This window comes from Thermobia domestica, chromosome 8 (assembly GCF_964235325.1).
Source record: "Thermobia domestica chromosome 8, izTheDome1.hap1.1, whole genome shotgun sequence".
NCBI classification, from domain to species: Eukaryota; Metazoa; Arthropoda; class Insecta; order Zygentoma; family Lepismatidae; genus Thermobia; species Thermobia domestica.
Genome location: NC_137461.1, coordinates 136,860,728 through 136,880,327, shown reverse-complemented (window position 1 = coordinate 136,880,327; position 19,600 = coordinate 136,860,728). Strand labels below are relative to the sequence as shown.

At 35.7% G+C, this 19,600-nt stretch overlaps 1 protein-coding gene across 1 annotated transcript in view; it reads right to left on the bottom strand.

Annotated features, from left to right (window-relative positions):
- Window positions 1-2,494, bottom strand: part of LOC145693234 (myosin-VIIa-like) — a 144,638-nt gene extending 142,144 nt beyond the window's left edge. Inside the window, exon 1 of the mRNA XM_081769039.1 lies at window positions 2,303-2,494. Coding sequence (XP_081625165.1) covers window positions 2,303-2,380 — 78 coding nt within the window. The 5' untranslated portion in view covers window positions 2,381-2,494. The remainder of the gene's footprint in view (window positions 1-2,302) is intronic.
- Window positions 2,495-19,600: the final 17,106 nt, after the last annotated feature.

Genomic DNA, 19,600 nt, shown 5'->3' with positions numbered 1-19,600 from the left:
ATTCACGGCACACCAGTGTGCCGCAGCACACCGGTTGGAAAACGCTGGTCTAGAGTATTGTGATGTATGGAGGCAAAAACATGGACATTAAGTAAGCGTGATGAAAAACGACTGGAAGCTTTCAAAATACTGGTGTGAAGAAGAATGAAGAAAAAGAGCTGGGTCGCAGAAAACAAATAAAAGGGTGTTAAAATGGTAGGGAAGAAAGGGATAACTTTGAGAAAGCGAAAAAGGTTGCAGCATTGGCTAAGAAGGAAAACTGTATCGTGAGGGACGTGCTAGAGGGTATGGTGGCAGCAAGAAAAGAAGGAATGAAGGAAGGTACAACTTATGGATGGTATTAAAACAGAAAAACCGTACATGAAGACGAAGAGATGTGGAGTATGGAAGCTTTTCAGTTGCGGCAAATGACCTGCCAATCATGACAGAATAACTATGATGATGATAATGATTTATGAGACTTGTAACACTTAAATGTTTTGAAGCTTGTATATTAACGTTACGCTAAACGTACATTTATGAATGATGGGATTTGGATAGCTAGCCTACCTACTTTACGGACACGCTGTATATTGGTAGACAATCCATTAGAGTATAAGTATTCCTCAAACTCTTGTGGGAGCAATTTCCCCCTCTCCTGCCACCCTTAAATGACACCCCTGAATAATAGTAATAATAATAATAATAATAATAATAATAATAATAATAATAATAATAATAATAATAATAATAATAATAATAATAATAATAATAATAATAATAATAATAAAAATGTAGAGCTGTGTTACTAACAAAAAAGTTGACGATTTTTGGATGGAAATTAAATATATGAAAGATTTGGGACACAATGAGATTGTAACTCAAGAAACAACTTATATAGGCACTGGTGCTATTCCAATTTTTAACAACCGGTTCTCTCTCTCTCTCTCTCTCTCTCTCTTTCCGGTATACAAGGTGGTGTGACGAAATTAGGTAGCATTGCAAATATCTTGGAAAGAACTTATCCAAGATATATGCTTGTCAAAAAGTATTGAAAAGATCTTAATTCAGATATTAGTGTTCAATTCATAGTTTTCGGTAACTCTGAGACGAAAAGTGACAGTTCCGATATCGTTCGTGTCCAAATTCATACCCCATCGGCTGAACCGATGTGAGGTGCAGGTAGGGATGGGGTGACATGTAAAAATAGTCAAAGCGACTTATATTAATGCCAATACATAGTTTTCGAGATCGCTGAGATGAATAGTGACACTTCCGATGCCGTTTAATTCAAAATTCATCTCTCACACATATCCTAATGGTAACAAGGATTCAATTTTTCATAAACTTATTCTCAACGTGAGAAAAATGGGCTTTTCAGCTAGCATTAGATAAAATTAAGGTTATTGAAACAAATAAAGCCTCTTGTCTGATTTTAATTGTTAAAAAAAAGTGGTTTGAAAATGTACAATTTATTCATTTTATCGATGTGATCAGTGTAATTCGCATTACCTCAAACGTAGACTTCCAGAAAATTTTACATTTTAGGAGTAAATAAAGAAATGAGAATATTAATATAACAATTAATAGAAAGTAAATGAAGCACAGTATCGAAAACTACAACTGAAAATACAGAATAATATTATGTTTTAAAAATGGAGTTTAATTTGAACTTTTAACATGGCATCTTCAGGCCCGTATTTATATATTGTGCACCCCTGTGCTTTAAATAATTTGAAGTCCCCCGCACAAAATTTGCCGCTCCCTCCCGAAAATATTAGAGTTGAATTCATAGTTTTTGGGGTCGCTGAGATGAATAGTGACAGTTTTAATACAATTCAACTTCAAGAGATTTCAAAAGTAATCGAAAACGACAGATATTAGTATTGAATTCATAGTTTTCGAGATCGCTGACTTTAACGGTATGAATTTTCATGAAGTTCAAGTTCATCCTCATCCCTTGGGGTGAGGGTGGGAGAGGATGACTTTTCAAAACTAATCATATAAGCTAGCTAATTAGTAACTGCTGTAATTAGAGCGAATTAAACACATTAACATATTTCCTCGCGTTTGCGCAGGACCCTGCGGATTGCTAGTTTTAAATATCACTTTATTGTGAATCTTGAAATCAATTCCAAAATTTTTTACCCCTAAATTCTGCCACCCTGCGCTCAAGCACAGAATAGCACTTTCCTAAATACGGGCCTGGGTATCTTACTCCCCAATCTTGAGTTAATTATTACGTGCTTTTAATTAATGTTAAATTTTAAATGTGCATATCTCAGATGGAATAAAGTGAAAACGAAACAATTAAATTCCTTACCAAAACAAGGATGTGATTCTCTCTCTTTTTGTCAGAGTCCGTGGATTTTGAGGCTTGATCTTCATTTCGCTTGACCATCTTGATATTTAACTACGAATAAAACTCAAACAAATATATGGATTAAAATTACACTATATTAAATATTTGTCTCCTGTACAAAATTTCAAACATAACCTACATGTTTGACTGGTGAAATGCTTCCACGCAACTAACTTATCTCTACGTATTACTGTGATAATGAAATTTGAGATATCATTACTCATCGATATAGATAATAGTGACAAGAAAGATAGCACACGCCGATTACGATAGGTAGATTTATAAAACTCTTTAATTATACTGTAGAAAATTCTTTAAATATCAAAAGCTGTGCATTATTATATTACAGTTTAATAATCACTCATTGTTAATTTCGAATGGCTGTCCCATTATATTTTATTTCAGGGCCTTTTTTATCCTAACAATTTTATATACAACGTCAAGCAAAGATACAATTTGTGTAATAGTATGCAATGCTCTGGAATTAAAAATTAGAAAATTCAATTAGTTCAAGGAAACTCACTAATTTTTTTCTAAGACATAGGCGTTCTACAAGACTCCCCATACTTACAGCATATTTTGAAAGTTTAGAAATATAGTCACTGTACCAGAGGTAAAAATGCATCATAAAAGGTAGAGGGACGCATGACGTCACGCCGTCTCCCGTGTCTATCTATGCCCATTGTAATGTTTTAGTAAGTGAAGGGACGCCATAGATATTTTTTTAAAGTGGGAAACGGCATCCTTCTGCGTTCCTCCTCACTTTTATTCCTGCCTATACAGTTAATTATGCCTAAACGTATTAAATTTTTAGTACTTTCATAGATATGCATTTTCTCCTTTACGTTGTTATTTATCAAGTACGGTAGAATATTTTATAAGTGTTCATATACAAGTATTAACAAATATACTCTGCTAAAGACAGTAAAAGGGATCATGCAAAACATGTATTTATGAATGAATAGGCTTGCGTTTCTAATAAATATTAACATTAGGAACACCACCCGCAAATTATTTTTATTACATTTTGTTACATTGCTAATTACTTAAAAATCTATAAAAAAAAATGATATTGTCAAGCTTGATCCCATTCATCATAAAACGTACTTGCTTAGTTTTTAGTGTTTTGTTTTTTCTATTTATAAATAAAGAAAGTGCTGTGGGCCTCAGAGCCTTCCCCCCTTGGTAGTACTAAGGGGCTATTCACCGCATACACTAACTATTATATTCCAGTGTTTTGACTATTTATTTCATTTTCCTTTAAACAATTTTGGTATTACAACATGCAGGGCACTCTGAGATATTATTCTGGTTTGGACACAGTGTATTAGGATGCTATGTAGGTCTCTACTTGTCACTTCTGGTGTCCAGTAAAGATTAAAGATTTGCTTTTGTGTAACTTGTAAGTTTTGTTTCCTAAGAATATATATATATAGTACAGGGTATTAATGAATTATACCGACAAACTGTAAGAGGTGATTCCTTACATCAAAATAAGAGAAAAAGTTCATATGGACCTGTGGGGAAAAGTGCATAGTTTCAGAGCTAGAGCTGTCCAAAATAGCAAAAAGCTAAATTTCAAGAGGCCCTATTTCGAATTCCAGAAACTGTGGATGGTGGTTCTTATCAGCGTGGAAGAAGCCACACATATGCAATCCAAAAATTCATATTTCATTAATGTTCAATGGGTGTACAGAATATTCCGTGAAGGGTGAAATTCCCAGACATTCCATCAACCAAATTTTGAGATATGCTCTGATTTTATGATTGGTCCAAAGCAGGCAAACTATAAGCTTTGATAGCAGTGAACACGGAATCCTTTGGCACGATGTCGGAAGTGTTAAGGATCGTCAGCAGCACGGTCTCTCGTACTCGGGAAAACGCGTGCTGCATTGTTTTCTTTCAGGCTTATAAATGAAGAAAACGTGAAATATACCGTGACGTAATACATCGTATCACACGTTATTCTGAATACACACACACACACAATCATTTTGCTGCCGGTTCCTAACATTTCAGACTTCCCTCCGATCCATAGGGTGTCCATTGTTGTTAGGGCTTACCTCCTGCCTACTTTGGGCCCTCCTTGAAATCAGGGTACATTTGAAAACTGTATTGAGAGCATATCTGAGAATTACACCCTATATGGAATACTCTGTACACCTGTTGAGAATTGACGAAAGTGAAATTATGAATTGTGTATGCGTGACTCCCTTTACGCTGATAAGGACCACCATCCACAGTTTCTGGAATTCGAAATGTGGCCTCTTGAAATTTGGCTTTTTCGCGATTTTGGACAGCCTTAGCTCTGAAACTATACACTTTTCGCCATAGGTCCATATAAACTTTTTCTCTTATTTTGATGTGAGGAATCACCTCTTACAGTTTGTCGGTATAGTTCATTAACACCCTGTATGTATATGGGGGGGGGGTGTCCACAAAACTAAACTAACAGTGGTTGGGGTCCACAAGGCTCATTTTATTCCTTCTGATGTATAGAAATTACTAACGAAATTTCAGTACAATTAAGTCATATTTACAGGTCGCTTCATTTTGACTTTTTTTTTGTTAGTTGTTGTCAAACCTTTCAGAACAAAATGTCAGTATTTGTATTCTCAAGTTACAAAAAAAAAAAAAAAAAGGCGTGGGAGACCCGGGTTCGATTCCCAGCGGGAGCTCATGTGGTTCGGATTCCACGTTAGTCAGTAGGTCCACGTCTCATATAGCCTCGCTGCTGAAAGGGACGTTAAACTCAACTCAAGTTACAAAAACGCTTTCTTCAGTGGAACGGGAACATCTTTACGGTGGGTTTCAACCAATCGAAGACTAAACTGCTTCTGTTCCTCGTGTTTTGTCAAGGCTTCGTTATACTTTTGGATGAGACTTATACCTATTTCAGCTACATCATCACCACAGCGATTTATTTTAGTAATTCCCAAACTTCTTGGCAATATATATATATATATATATATATATATATATATATATATATATATATATATATATATATATATATATATATATATATATATATATATATATATCGTTCTCTAGTGATCATAATGAAGGCTACGAATTTATATCCATCCAGTTATTAGCACACCTACTGTGTTAAATTACATTGTAGTCTGGGGGCGCGGTGGCTCAGTGGTAGAGCGTTCACCTCTGGTGCTTGGGGTCCCGGATTCGATCCCAGCCCCCGCCAAGTGAACTTTGTGGTGGACAAACACCGTGCTCGTGGGTTTTCTCGGGGTCCTCCCGTTTCCTCCCACTTTCTTCATTTCACTCATCTCTCATCATCACCGTCTCCTTTAGCCTAACCGGCATAACCGGGGGACGTAAAACTCAAAGATTTCATTTCCTTTTTACATTCTAGTCTTGACACCTATAATGTAGTATAAAGGAATGTAATTAATGGAGCATATACCCATTACCCACCTAATATTTTTATAGTGTAGCATATATTTACCTTTAATTTTACGAATAAATGAGTAGGCCTATATACGAAGGTAGACATACGCTATATTTTCAAAACAGTCCAGCGTATACCTCCCAAAAATTCTAGCATTAGATCATTGGTAATACTACAAGAACAAAAAGGTTTAAAATGGAGCGACCTGTAAATATTGAGCAATAGAGCTGAAATTTTGAAGGTAAGTAGCTTTGATAGCTCGAGGAAAATGATAAGCGTTGTGGAGGATTATTTTGAATAAATTGATTTTTTTTCATTTGGTTTTGGACCACCCTAATATATATATATATATATATATATATATATATATATATATATATATATATATATATATATATATATATATATATATATACAAGGTGGACAATTTATCTGGAACATCCGTGATAACGAAGAAACCAAAAGAGGGAGGAAAGCGAAATTTTGCACGAAGCAACTATAAGGAGGGACACATCGTTTCACGTATTAAACACGATCATCCAATGAACAGTGTTGTCATCCTAGTACAAAGTTATATTTTTCAAATGGCACTACGTCAGGTTATTATATATTTCAAATCAACATGTTAAACGAAAACTTAAAATACCACATTTAGTATTCAGTGTTGCAAACTATCACAAACGTCCAAAATTTGTATGCCTCTACCATACATGCAACACAACTCAGACGGACAAGACAATGCACAACAGAAGTACCTTACCGTTGGATACTATGGTCATGGTATGACTTGTTTTGAATGAATAACAACGAAGTTACAAGGGCTTGAAAATTTGAATTTTTCGAAAGGCTTTATTTCGAAAAAATGCTTAGATAAATATCATATTTAGTTACTAGTGTGGTTTGCAATGGATGTGTAAATTATTTTGACGTTTATAGCATTTCGATATCTCAAACCGTTCCGGAGTATGATAAAGATTGCTGAAGTTTGCAACACTGCTTAAATCATGTAATTGCTCAGATTTGTTGTAATTACACCTACTAAAAGTTATTCCTGCAATACTATAAAAAAGAAGAAAAGCAACAATCAGTTTAAATATTGTACAGAAATACGTTATTTTTAGCAGTACTGCGAACTTTATCAATATTTATCATATCTCCGGAACGGTTTAAGATGTCGAAGAGCTGTAAACGGCAAAATGGTTTGTTTGCCAATTGCAAGCCACACAAGTGATTAAATGATATTTAGCATGTTTTCGAAATAAAACCTTCCGAAGAAATTCAAAGTTTCAAGCCCTTGTAACTTCGTTGCTATTCATTCAAAACAAGTCATACCATGACCATAGTATTCAACGCTAAGGTACTTCCGATGTGCATTGTCTTGTGCATCTCCGTTGTGCTGTATGTATGATATTGGCTTTCAAATTTTGGAGTTTGTGATACTCAGTTTGCAACACTGAATACTAAATGTAATATTTTATGTTTTCGTTTAACATGTTGATTTGAAATATATAATAACCTGACGTAGTGCCATTTGAAAAAAATATAACTTTGTACTGGGATGGCAACACTGTTGACTGGGTGATGGTGTTTAGTACGTGAAACGATGTGTCCCTCGTTATAGTTGCTTCGTGCAAAGTTTCGCTTTCCTCCCTCTTTTGGTTTCTCCGTTATCACGGATGTTCCAGATAAATTGTCCACCCTGTATATATATATATATATATATATATATATATATATATATATATATATATAAAGGTGGTAGTATGGGACAGTCTTTTATTCCTTGGCAGAAATCGACAGTATTAAGGGAAAATGTATTGATTTAAGTAACGTCCTATTGTCGTATGTCTGAGCATCATATACGACAAGTTCCATTTTGAAAATCGCAAAATTCCGGGAGTATACAATAAAACATTAAACATGCTTCAAAATGTACATCCTGCAGAAAAAGCTGGTAATATGGGACAGATCATACATGTAACTAAAACATAAACGTATGTATATACAATACTTGTAAGCAAATGCTTGCAGTGGACGAAACAAAGCAATGCAACTGCACGTAGAAACTTTATGGAACTATATTTCGGTGTTTACAGGTCAAGCAGAGAAATGTTTTCTACTCTGCCAGGATGAGAAAGTGTTTCATGAAGGACTGTGAATGGGGAACCACATACGAAAACACATCGCCTGCAGGCAGAGCATTCCACATGCCCCCGTCTGCTACACACAATACACCGAATATATACTTCACCAGGTTTTGAATTATTGTAATTTACGCCACAAAACATACATATAGTATCTGCATCACCTATTCCTGTTTCAACTTTAATTGGAATTGATAGAACTGTGTCGTCTGAAGATATTAACATATCTGAGTCGTCGGAATCAGATGATTGCTCTGGCTGGGTGAATTTACTACGGACGTTCAGTTTTTGATTTCTTGTTTCTATTCCCATTTCTTTCGAACTCCCTTTAACTTAGCCATCGGCATATCCACAGACACCAACGTGGCAACCTGTGAAATAAAAGAAGAGGTTATATTACGGGACACCTCCTACCTGTGTGTCCCATAATACCACCTCACGTGTATAACATTTTAACACACTACCACTAACCTATCCATTAAATTATCGGATTCACGTTATTACTACATTTAACTCAGTACAGAAGTTACGTATTAGTTACGTATTAATCAGAATATTTGTGTTGCAATCCTCCTCTACAAAAGTTTTCACTCGTGCACAAATTAATGCTAACTTGCCAGAACAACACTTCTTAACCAACTGGCGCTCGTTGCCTTCTAGGACCTTCTAGTATCCTTCTACATAGTTGACAGCACCATCAACAGAATGCAGTAATACTTCCAAACATACACATGTGTCCCATTTTCCAACCCTGTCCCATACTACCACCTTTTCCTCTACATATTACAGAATCGGTTGTTAAAAATTTAGTCCACTACCGCCATTCTAATAAGAGATATGCACGTCATCTTCTGATATTATTGAAATATGAGTAAAATTATATGCCTAAAAGTTGTTTCCAGAAACCTAGCTATCGGAGTTCATAAGACATCGACATCGTCTGCTGGAGGATAGTGACGAACAAGATGGCGACCAACCTTATGCTGTCCTTATGATTCGCCAGTGACTGGACATTTCCTTGTATACCCGAGCTTTCAGATATCCACACAACCAGAAGTTACACGGATTTAGATCGGTGGATCTTGCTGGTCACGCATCTAGAAAACCTCGGAAGATGATGCGAACAGCAGTGAAGGTTTCATGAAGCAGATCTTTCGTGATGTGTGGTGTTGCACCGTCTTGAATGAAAACAGTTGTCTTGAAACAGTTTCGCGCCTGTAACGCAGAAATCACATGTCGCACTAAAAGGTCTCTCTAACGTGCCGATGTCATGGTACAGATGACAACTCTTACGTGGTACAGGCGACGGGGTTCACATTCCCATTATAGCCCAATGCAGTTGTGGTTTTGGATCAATGAAAAGTGATGAAAAAGCATGCCATTCGTTTCCTGTTTGCTTGTCCACATTGCCTTACCTTAGTGCTGCCTAAACCAGCCTCTCGTGGTGCTAATCCGCGCATGGAACCGAGGATGCAGCACTGACCATACATCCTTATGCCCACCTAAAAATAATAAGTTAATAAAGTAGTCGATTTTAAACAGACCTGTGTAGAATTGTTTATCATCCAATAAGGTGGATTCTATATATACTTCACGAGTGAAAAAAAAAAAGATAAGTCACAGCATGTATGCAAAGTTAGCTTTTCCAACATAAAATATAAAGGTAATTCCTTCCTTTCCTGATAAGTATCAGTAGAGGAGACTGGGGTTTGTTATAACTTTTCATCTCTCTAAAAGGAATGTAGCTACAATGTGCAGGCGTTAACACTGTTGATATATGGAATTATGTGTTGTTTGTATTAGTGTAAATTACACCAAAATAGAGCAAGCAAAGATGCTTGTTTCATCTATTTTTATATGTAAATTTAATTTGTGTCTATAGATAGCCAAAGAAAATTAGACAAAAAGGAGGGGGTAAAACTTCGAAAACGTTCCGAACAAACTGGAATTTTGAGAAGTGATATCGTCAGCATATTCTGAAAAGTACGCTTACTTTCAGCCATGTGTTTTTGTTTTATAAGGGGGAGAGAAGGGGGACTCTAGATTTTTTTCTAATTATCTTGAGAATTACGAGGGTGGGCTGATAAGATCTCGGCCCGATCCAGGACTTGAGCTGCAGGCATGAAAGTGTGAGGCTATTCAACATAGTCCCCTCGAAGGTCAACACACTTGGCACTTCGATGCTGCAACTTCTCCAGCCCCTCAAAAAAAAAAAAAAAAAAAAAAAAGTTTCTCAAGGTCTGCAAAAAACTGTTCCGCAGCTGTTATCATCTCTTCATCACTGTGAAATTTCTGTCCTTTCAGTGCTGTTTTGAGTTTTGAAAACAGATAATAATCAGAAGGGGCAAGATCTGGCGAGTAAGGTGGGTGGTCAACACTGAAACCCTAGGTCCCTCAGAAAATGCATTGTTCTGCCAGCCTTTTGGACGGGAACATTGTCCTGCAAGAACAAGACACCTCGTGTCAACTTTCCCCGGCGTTTTTCTTCAATAGCGTCCTTTACCTTAGCCAGCAGACTGTAGTAATACTCTGCAGTTATGGTTTGGCCCTTTGGAAGGTAGTCTGAGAGCAAAACACCATCCTTATCCCAGAATATTGAGGCAAGCCCCTTCCCTGCGGACTTTTGTGCTTTGAATTTTTTGGGCCTTGGAGATCCTGAGTGGCGCCACTCGCATGACTGTTGTTTGCTTTCCGGATCAAAGTAATGCAACCACGTTTCATCCTGGGAACAAGCCGATTCAAATCGTCCTTGGAGTTCGCAAAATGCCGTAAAATCACCTGCGATTATCTCACACGTTCCCGTTTCTGATCCGCGTTCAAACATTTCGGAATCCATTTCGCAGAAAGCTTGCGCATGTCCAACTGATCATGGATTATTGACCCAACACGTTCTTTGGATATGTGCACTTTGTCAGCTATCTTCTGAAGCGAAATCCGTCTGTTGCTCAAAAACAGGCCATGAATCTGGTCCACTTTTTCCGGAGTTGACACTGACACTGGCCTGCCACACCTGTCACCATCTTCTGTTGAAAATTCACCACGCTTCGAGTTTGCACACCAGTTTATCACAGTGGAGTATGAAGAGCACTGTCCACCCAATGTGTCTAGCATGCAACCATGGATTTACTTGGGTGACCTCTGTTCTAGGAAGAACAACTTCATTACACCTCGCAACTCCTCTTTGGTGAATTTGACATCTGGCTCCGCCATTTTTCATTCAATTACCTGTAAAATAAAAACCGTTCATGGTAGAATCGTGAAATTTGGTACTTAAATATATAAAAGATCAACATTTCACATGACATCAATTATATCAGGGTAGTACATTCGGAAGGGGGTCGGGCCGAGAACTTATCAGCCGACCCTCGTATCAATATTTCGAAGACAATAATTATGAGGAAAATTGTGATTTATAAAATTCAACACAAAAAAAGGCTATTAGACTTTTCTCGTAGAATCAATCATTTCAAAAATGTAGACTGAATTACGTCAACGTTTTTAAATTGAGACGGCAAAATATAAACTTCACTTGAAACGGGAAGAATCAGCACCGAACGTAAAAATTGTTCAAAACGAGAAGTTAATCTTCTAAAGAAGCAAATGAATTCACTCCTGGGAGTGGGATGAGCAAATTTGAAATTTCAAATGAGGGCCCTCTTCTTTGATTGCAGATTCGGATTCTACAATTTTTCTCTCAATTCATGATAGATGGCACCGTAATCAGTGACAATTGGGAAATTAAAAAAAAAAGGGGAAAAACTTTGAAAAAAATTCCATGTCAAAGCTTAAAGAAATTAGAATATAAGTTATGACGAGGTGTTGCCCTTTTAATTCCCTTGGTCAGCTTACATTCACGTTCTTTGGTAAGCTTGGGCTTAAATGCCATAAGGATTGTCACTAATTGGCTTAGCGACCCTGAAAACTATGGATCCAGCACTAATCTCGATCATTTTGGACATTTTGTTTTTCACCCTTTCTCATCCCCCATGAACATGGGGTTGAATTTGTCTTAAACGCCATCAAGAGTGTTACTATTCACTTTAGAGGCCACCAAATTGGACACTAACATCGGTTGTTCTCTATCATTTTTACGTCACATGATTCCCACTTCCCTCGGTGCTAGGGGTGTCCTATCCATACAGTATGTTTTTCGAATGTAACTCATATAGTTATTTTTACTTCTTTTTCAAAAAAATATTTTTCCAACCGATTTGCATCTTCCTAATATAAGAAGCCCTCTATTTTTAGCATAAATCCTAAACCACACTCTCCCCGTTGTATCGCCTTTCTCCCTTTAATGGTTTTATTCCCTTTAATGTTTCCAAAAGTAAGTATAAATTTTGAGTAAAATTTCTCTTCAATGTGTCTAATGGATTTTTTACAGTACCGGTACTTTTCTAAATCCGTAAGTGTCGTCCCTTGCCCCACATCACCCTAATTTCTGTCAGTGCACAGCATAATTTTAGAAACTACAGCAATCATATTAAATAGTTTTACAAAAAAAATGTCAAAAAATAAAAATATATAAAATAAAATGAAAATAAATAAATAAAAATAAAATAAATAAAATGATGATAGTGATGTGTTTTCCTGTATGATGTTCACTTTCCTTAAGACTATGGTTGCGTGAATGTGTCACTGATTGGTGACTGCGAACACACCGGGCCCAGGTTGGGCAAGCTGTCAACACTCACTGACCCATCCACCAAACCAATCATCACCGGAAAATTGAACTCAAATTTTGACCCAGAAAAAATGTAAAGATTTCTAAGCCTCCTTCATTCTCACTCGCAGTCCAGTATCCCGATCTGCAGTTCACCGTCTGCATCCCATCACGGGATAGGTTGCAAACCACAATCTAACAAAATAAGACACTAACCCAAGAGTGAAACTGACAATGAGTGCTTCGAAAATCTGAATGTTTGTATTTACTAACCCAGATTTAAAAAAAAAAAAAAAAAAAAATCTCAAACTGAATTCTGAATCGCGCAACGGAATTGGATTTTGTAAATCTGAATGCCAAAAATGAATTTTGTTGATCTTATTAACGAAGTGAATTTTTCTGGCAGGTCTGTGATTCCAACCCCGGTCACACTAAGTGAAATCAATTCTGTACACTCACTGTGTGTGAAATCTTTCGTCACACTGTTCACGTACTGCTTTTCAAAACTCTACATTCTACTTGCTAACAATACCACTGAAGTTAATTTTCTACATAGTTCTAAATGATGAACTTTGCACTGGATAAGAAAAGATTGTGTTTCGGCTCGTATATTTTATTTACACTAATTTACTGTATGACAAGAAAATAACAGAATAAAATTTAGTAAAAAAAATCGCAAAGGTTGGAAATTGAGAAAATTCTTAACATAGCTGAATGGATAAGTTTGTAGGGAAATTGATTAGAATCACATTCTCTCTCCACATCTCGTGGGTAATCTTCATGTGTTTTTTTCAATTTCTATCGACTATAAACAAAACGTATATTATCACATTTGTTACGAGGGAAACTGATTACAAAACACTATCCTACACCTGGGTACTACTATCCATGGCTGTGTGCATACTGAATTTCTTTTCTTTTGTATTTCTCTCGGTCGTTGTTGTGCGAGTAGGGCCGGCACAGAGGATTTATACCAGTAGGGTGACCTCTTGTATAAGTTCAGACCTATCCACATTTTCCTTTCACAACAATATAAATCATTTTCCTTGACACTGAGGAAATACACATTAGAAAATTCAAATCAAAATTACACTTAACCTAAGTCCCTATCCTAACTATCTAAACTAACTTAACCTAACACATATAAAATTCACTTTACCAGACATATTCATAGTATAGTATGCACAGCCGTTTACCAAGGACGTACAGAACACTTATCATTCAGCTTCAAATTCTTCTCATTAAAAAAAAAATCTGGACATGTTTAAAATCTGAGCTTTTGTTTTGCTAATGAAGGGAATTCAAAATACAGAGCGAATATTTCACCGTTGATGAACATCTCCCATTATCAATAGTCGTACTACCACCTTAGTCATTAATGTGAGCCGAAACCTTTCTTAAACATTTGTCTCATCATATCCAATCTAAAGTGAAGGTGAGCCAAAAAAAAAAAAAAAAAAAAAAAAAAAAAAAAATGATTTTAATTATAGCATTTAGCAGCACGGAAAAATTTTGAGATTACATATTCAAAATATAATTTTTGGGGTGAAATGTATGTACTCGAAAGTACACTTCATGGATTGTTTATGACAATCGTCCACACTGAAACTCAAAGAAAAAATATATCCCCCCATTGAACGAGCGGTTCCTGTCATCTCTTTAGTTTATATATGATGCAATTTAGGAAAAACGACGCGAAGTTAGCACATTGGTTCAAACATCACAACACCAAAATAATGCATCTTCATCCAAAACGATAAGATTTAGTAGGTTTTAGTTCAGCCAAAACAATAATTTGAAATTACCCTTCTATCACACTTACTTGCTAGACTTTTCCATGGATTTTACACCAGCTCTCGAGGATTGAGAGCCTTCATCGGTGTATACAAAACGAGTTCCTGGACTTAACAGCCATACACCTTTTAAACCGGGAAGATGGCTTACCCCAAACCACTCTCGTCCTGACGTGAAAGATTTGCTCTCACTTCAGAAAATCCTATGTCCATTGAGCACAGCAACCTACTCACTGCCTTCCATATTATGTCCACAGATATGGAAAACTTCAACTATTAGGTAGTTATTTTAGAATTTCTGGTTTTTTTCCACGTTTTGGCGACGAAGATTACTTTACGTCCACCCCTTAACGTTGCTTCCGATGAAAGACAATGACAATGGGAAGAAGATCCCTAATTGGAGGATCATTGTGACGTAACTATGTGATGATAGGTTTATCTCTCAAGATCAAAGAAAGCCGAAAATCTCAACCACAACTGTGATTGCGGAAGATCCAATCACAGATTAAACAAAGAGATGCTTCACGAAGCTACTATGGCTGACTTTACAAATGTAAAATTTCAGAGAAGATTTTTGAAATAAAAATTTTGATTTCTTTTGAGGATACCCTAAGCCAAAAATATTCATGAAAATTGACTGGAAAGGATTCAAAACGACCAGATATAACCTTATTTCCTAAAATAACATTAGATTTTGGCTAAATACACGAATATTGTCCAATGTAGATATATTTTACCATATATTTCCCTCTAAATATACTAAAATCATCATTTCAAGGAACTTAACGCAAATTTTGCGATCTACCTAAAATTGAGTAAACGCTTAGTTATATATTTTACAAAAGTTCAATAAATATAAAATTCGTATATATATACTGGTTGCCCAAAACTTCCGGGCCATGTTACATTATACCATGTATAAGGTAACAATAGAATCTGAGTTCGATTTATTTCAGTTCAGCTCCTGAAGAGCATTCATATTAGAATTTCATTTTTATATACTGAACTGAGAATTTAATTCAAATTTAATGATTTTTCCTTTCTAGATACGCACACTTTTTAATTCAAATAAACAGAATTCAAATAAGACATTTTCCGACATACATTATCTCAAAGCCCGACTTACGCCAACCGACACATATACTATCAAACAACTGTATTTACTTCTAATTGTTTCTATATGAATTGGTCAAATTCTGGAAAACAAAGCATTGGGGATATATATATATATATAACAAGTAAAGTCATGTGGTGTTTTGACCCTGTACAATGCTTGTTGTCAGAGTTTCTTTCATAGATAAAAACAACAAATGATCGCTTAGGAGAGGAAGTACGAGCTTTCCTTCATTGCCCGATGCTCGGAGTGATTGTTAGTCATTCCTTAGCAGATTCTGGGGAAAAGTCATCATTAAGAGGGCTGACTGTCCAGAGATGTCTCACTCTATACCGTAGGTGACGACTACATGGATGCTCCGGGTTTTAAGCACCCATTGGAGATTTTTAATAAGTTCTCAGAGCTTTACTAATAAATATAGTCTAATCATATAATCTATTTAATTACACTGCAATCTTAAAACTGCAATATCAATCAATCGAGCAAGTTCTTCCTTTCTTTTTTTTTTATTTATTTATTTATTTATTTATTTTTTAGCTCTGTGCGCTATAATAATATAATCCATAATCACAAACGAGTGTAATTTTGTAGAATTATTTTTTTAAATAACTTCGAGTTCGATGTCGTTATTATTATTAATGTAAAAAGCGTTCATGTAAATTGTTATTTTCAATTTCACCCAAATTATTCTCAAATACTTTAGAGGTTTCATTATAATTGTTTCATTATAAATTATAAAAATATCATTGGGATATTTTAACACATTCACGAGCACGAATTAGATAAAGTATTTAAATGCTCAGGATTTTAAAATGCATCTGCCAAGCACTCCTAACTAAAACTTCCCTAAATTGAAATTGATTTTATTCCTATATTATAAATCAGAAATTCTGAAATTTTGTACATAACTTAAGATGATGACCTAATATGATCTAATATTAGTCAGGTATGGTAGGCTATACGCTTGAATTGAAATCCAACCAAGATTGGATATGAGAGTAAAAGTGTTATTGTTATTATTTGTAATGTGTTCTGAGAGCATAATCGCACGAACCGTGGAATATCAGTCGGGGCTTCAAGTTTTGCCTATTCAAGATTCGCCTAATACCTCCTAGCTATGCAAACGTCAATCAAAGCGATGACACAGAGTTAATTTTCTTATTAGGCGAAAGTTGATTTTTTAAAAAAACTTGGTTTAGCTCGCATACGTTAGTAGTCCTGCACCTCATTAATAGTTAATTTCCTCTTGAAACTATTTTCGCGCTCTTATGTCCAGTATGTAGGAGAAAATTTTGACAAACCTAGTAAATATGAGTAGTTTAATGAACTTGCAAGGTAGTTCCCTTTCATCAAGTATAGTAATATCCTAAAAGGAAGTCCCGAATATCCCTCTTGAGCTTCATCCAATTTGACTACCGCAATTTGGCCGCCATCGTCCATAGAATAATCACGTTTTCCTTGATTTCTTACCTTATGTCAACATGCCATAATTACAATTGATATATAAAATATACATTTGAGAATAATGGGGCATTATACGAAAGTGTCTGTAAACTTATTTAGCAAATCAGTCCGTAGAGAAAACGTTACTTAAGCCAAATTCTTTATATATATATATATAGGCCTATATATATAGTAAACGATAAAAATAATTTATAGTACATAAAAGACACCAAAAATAAGGCTAGTTTTAGACGGAGGCATTAGTCGTAGCAAAAATCCTATCATCGATATCCCATCGTGTAAAGTAGCAAATGCTATAGCATTTCGCATGCCATGGCATATCCTATGGCATTTCTTGTTGATAGAACCTGCTCTATTTCGAAACATTTTCCCCAGAATTTCTGGTCCGATTGTAGCGCCGTAGTGTGTTAAAAGGAAACGAAAGATTTTGTGCCAAATATCCATGCTTTTTGTTTTGTGTGGGAAATTAATTGTAGCAAAGAAATATGAGTTGGAGTAGGGATGCTCTTTGCCCACATACTTCTTTGTGGTTTTCGTTTTTTAATATAACCGGCGAGAACTGTTGTTACAAGCACTATAGATTTAGCTACCTCACGCTTTAGTTTCGGAGCCATAATTGCGCTCTTCTCCGTGATTTGTTTCCTACGTCACGACAAGATGCTTATCAAAATGCTACCGTGTAAAAGCACCATATACTTTTGATGCTAAAGAATATTATGAGATTTTTGGCAGCACATCTACTACGAGAAATGCTACGATAAATGCTTCCGTCTAAAACTAGCCTGACCCATCCCTGCATGGTGCATTCTTGGACAAACGATACGGTTGGGTTGGATCAGATCCACTGCTGGTTCAGATGGAAAAAGTTGCTGAAACAATGAATTTTATGGAGAGCGTTTATGTGTTAGTAATTGAGGTTTCATATAATAAAGTCTGCTTCTTTCAGAACAGAAAAGGTACCTATCACACTGAAAAGCTAAAAAGAAAAAAAGAAAGATTTATAAAAGTAACGTATTATTCGAGAGTAATTTAACACTAAGATAACTCCAACACGACACTTTTATCCTGCTGTTTTTGATTTCCAAAATGTGATTTCCCTACAATTAATGCACATGTCTGAGTAAAACAATCTCGAACATGCACAGTTGGACTAAGTACATGAGAGTTTTATATTTGCAATATACCAGCTTTAGAAAAGAGTTTGGTGTTGGTATGCCCAAACAAGTAATTGGATAGCATTCTCCATTTTCTCCTCCGATCCCCAATCAATTGTTGGAATATCTTGCTCCAGCCATGTTTGCTCCTGATGGAACACCTTCAATATGTAATGTTTGCTCGCACTTGATCTTATGGGTAAAACTAAGGAATGGGTGACTGGTGTGAAATAAGTCTTCTGTACGCGAAATATCAACAGAAACCCAGAGCGTCACCATCATGTGATGCATAAAAGTGTAATTGGAAATGTTATTCTACATTTACTTGTTCTTCAGGATTCGTAGTAGATTTGTTGAATATACTCACTACATGTTGCGATTAACTGTCTATCTCTCGAGTGGTTTCTAACAAGATTTCTTCCCTTCTGGAACAGAAACAGTCGTGTCACTTCCTGAAAATTCATGGAAAAACAGTATCGCATCATCTATGTTTGCTCTTGTAGTTTCATGTATTTAAATATTTTGGCTGGTTAATGAAATTTGCCTTCTTTATGAAAGAAAATGAAATCTTTAAGTTTTACATCCCACGGTTATGCTGGTTAGGCTAAAGGAGACGGTGATGATGAGAGATGAGTGAAATGGTGGAATGAAGAAAGTGGAAGAAAACGGGAGAATCCCGAGAAAACCCACGAGCACGATGTTTTCCCACTACAAAGTCCACACGGCGCGAGCTGGGATCGAACCAGGGACCCCAAGCACCGGAGGTAAACGCTCTACCACTGAGCCACCGCGCCCCTTCTTTATGAGAGTTTAAAAAAACATGAAAAATACACTTGAAAGAAAGACGCAGGATTAAGTAAGACAAGCCTACTCTATCAATGGACAAAAACCTGTGATAACAATGGAGACAGAACGACTAATCGAGCGGAAGCATGACACTCCAAAATAAACAAGACAGCAGGGAATCCATAGTTGAATATAACACTCCATGCCCAGCGTATACTATCTATTCATTATTCATACACGTAATTATGCTTATACTGATTTTTGGTGCTTTGTTTAATTTTATTGTATAATTTATGCAAACTCTCGTAGAATTTATGTTACTTTATTTTATATTTTCCGTAATATATTGCATAACTTCATGTACAATTTTCATATTTTGATGTCAAACATATATCTGGTTATATACTGTAATTGGGCTTATATTGTTTTAATATGTACACTCATGTCCAAAATGATTGTCGCACATCTATAACTGTCTTCTTGTAAGAATATAATTTGATAATGATTTTGCAAGGTACTTTTAATACTGGTACTATGTGTATAATTGGGAAATGTATATTTGTGGTAAATTTCATACGAAAAGAATTATAAATACGAAAATTAGAATGAGTAAACCAAAATGTTGCTAAGTGGACAAGAAAGTTTTATTTTCCTTTTATTGTTCTTATTTACTGCTCTTTTAACATGAAATTTGCCACATTCTTGTCTTTGCCGATTATAGGCATTATA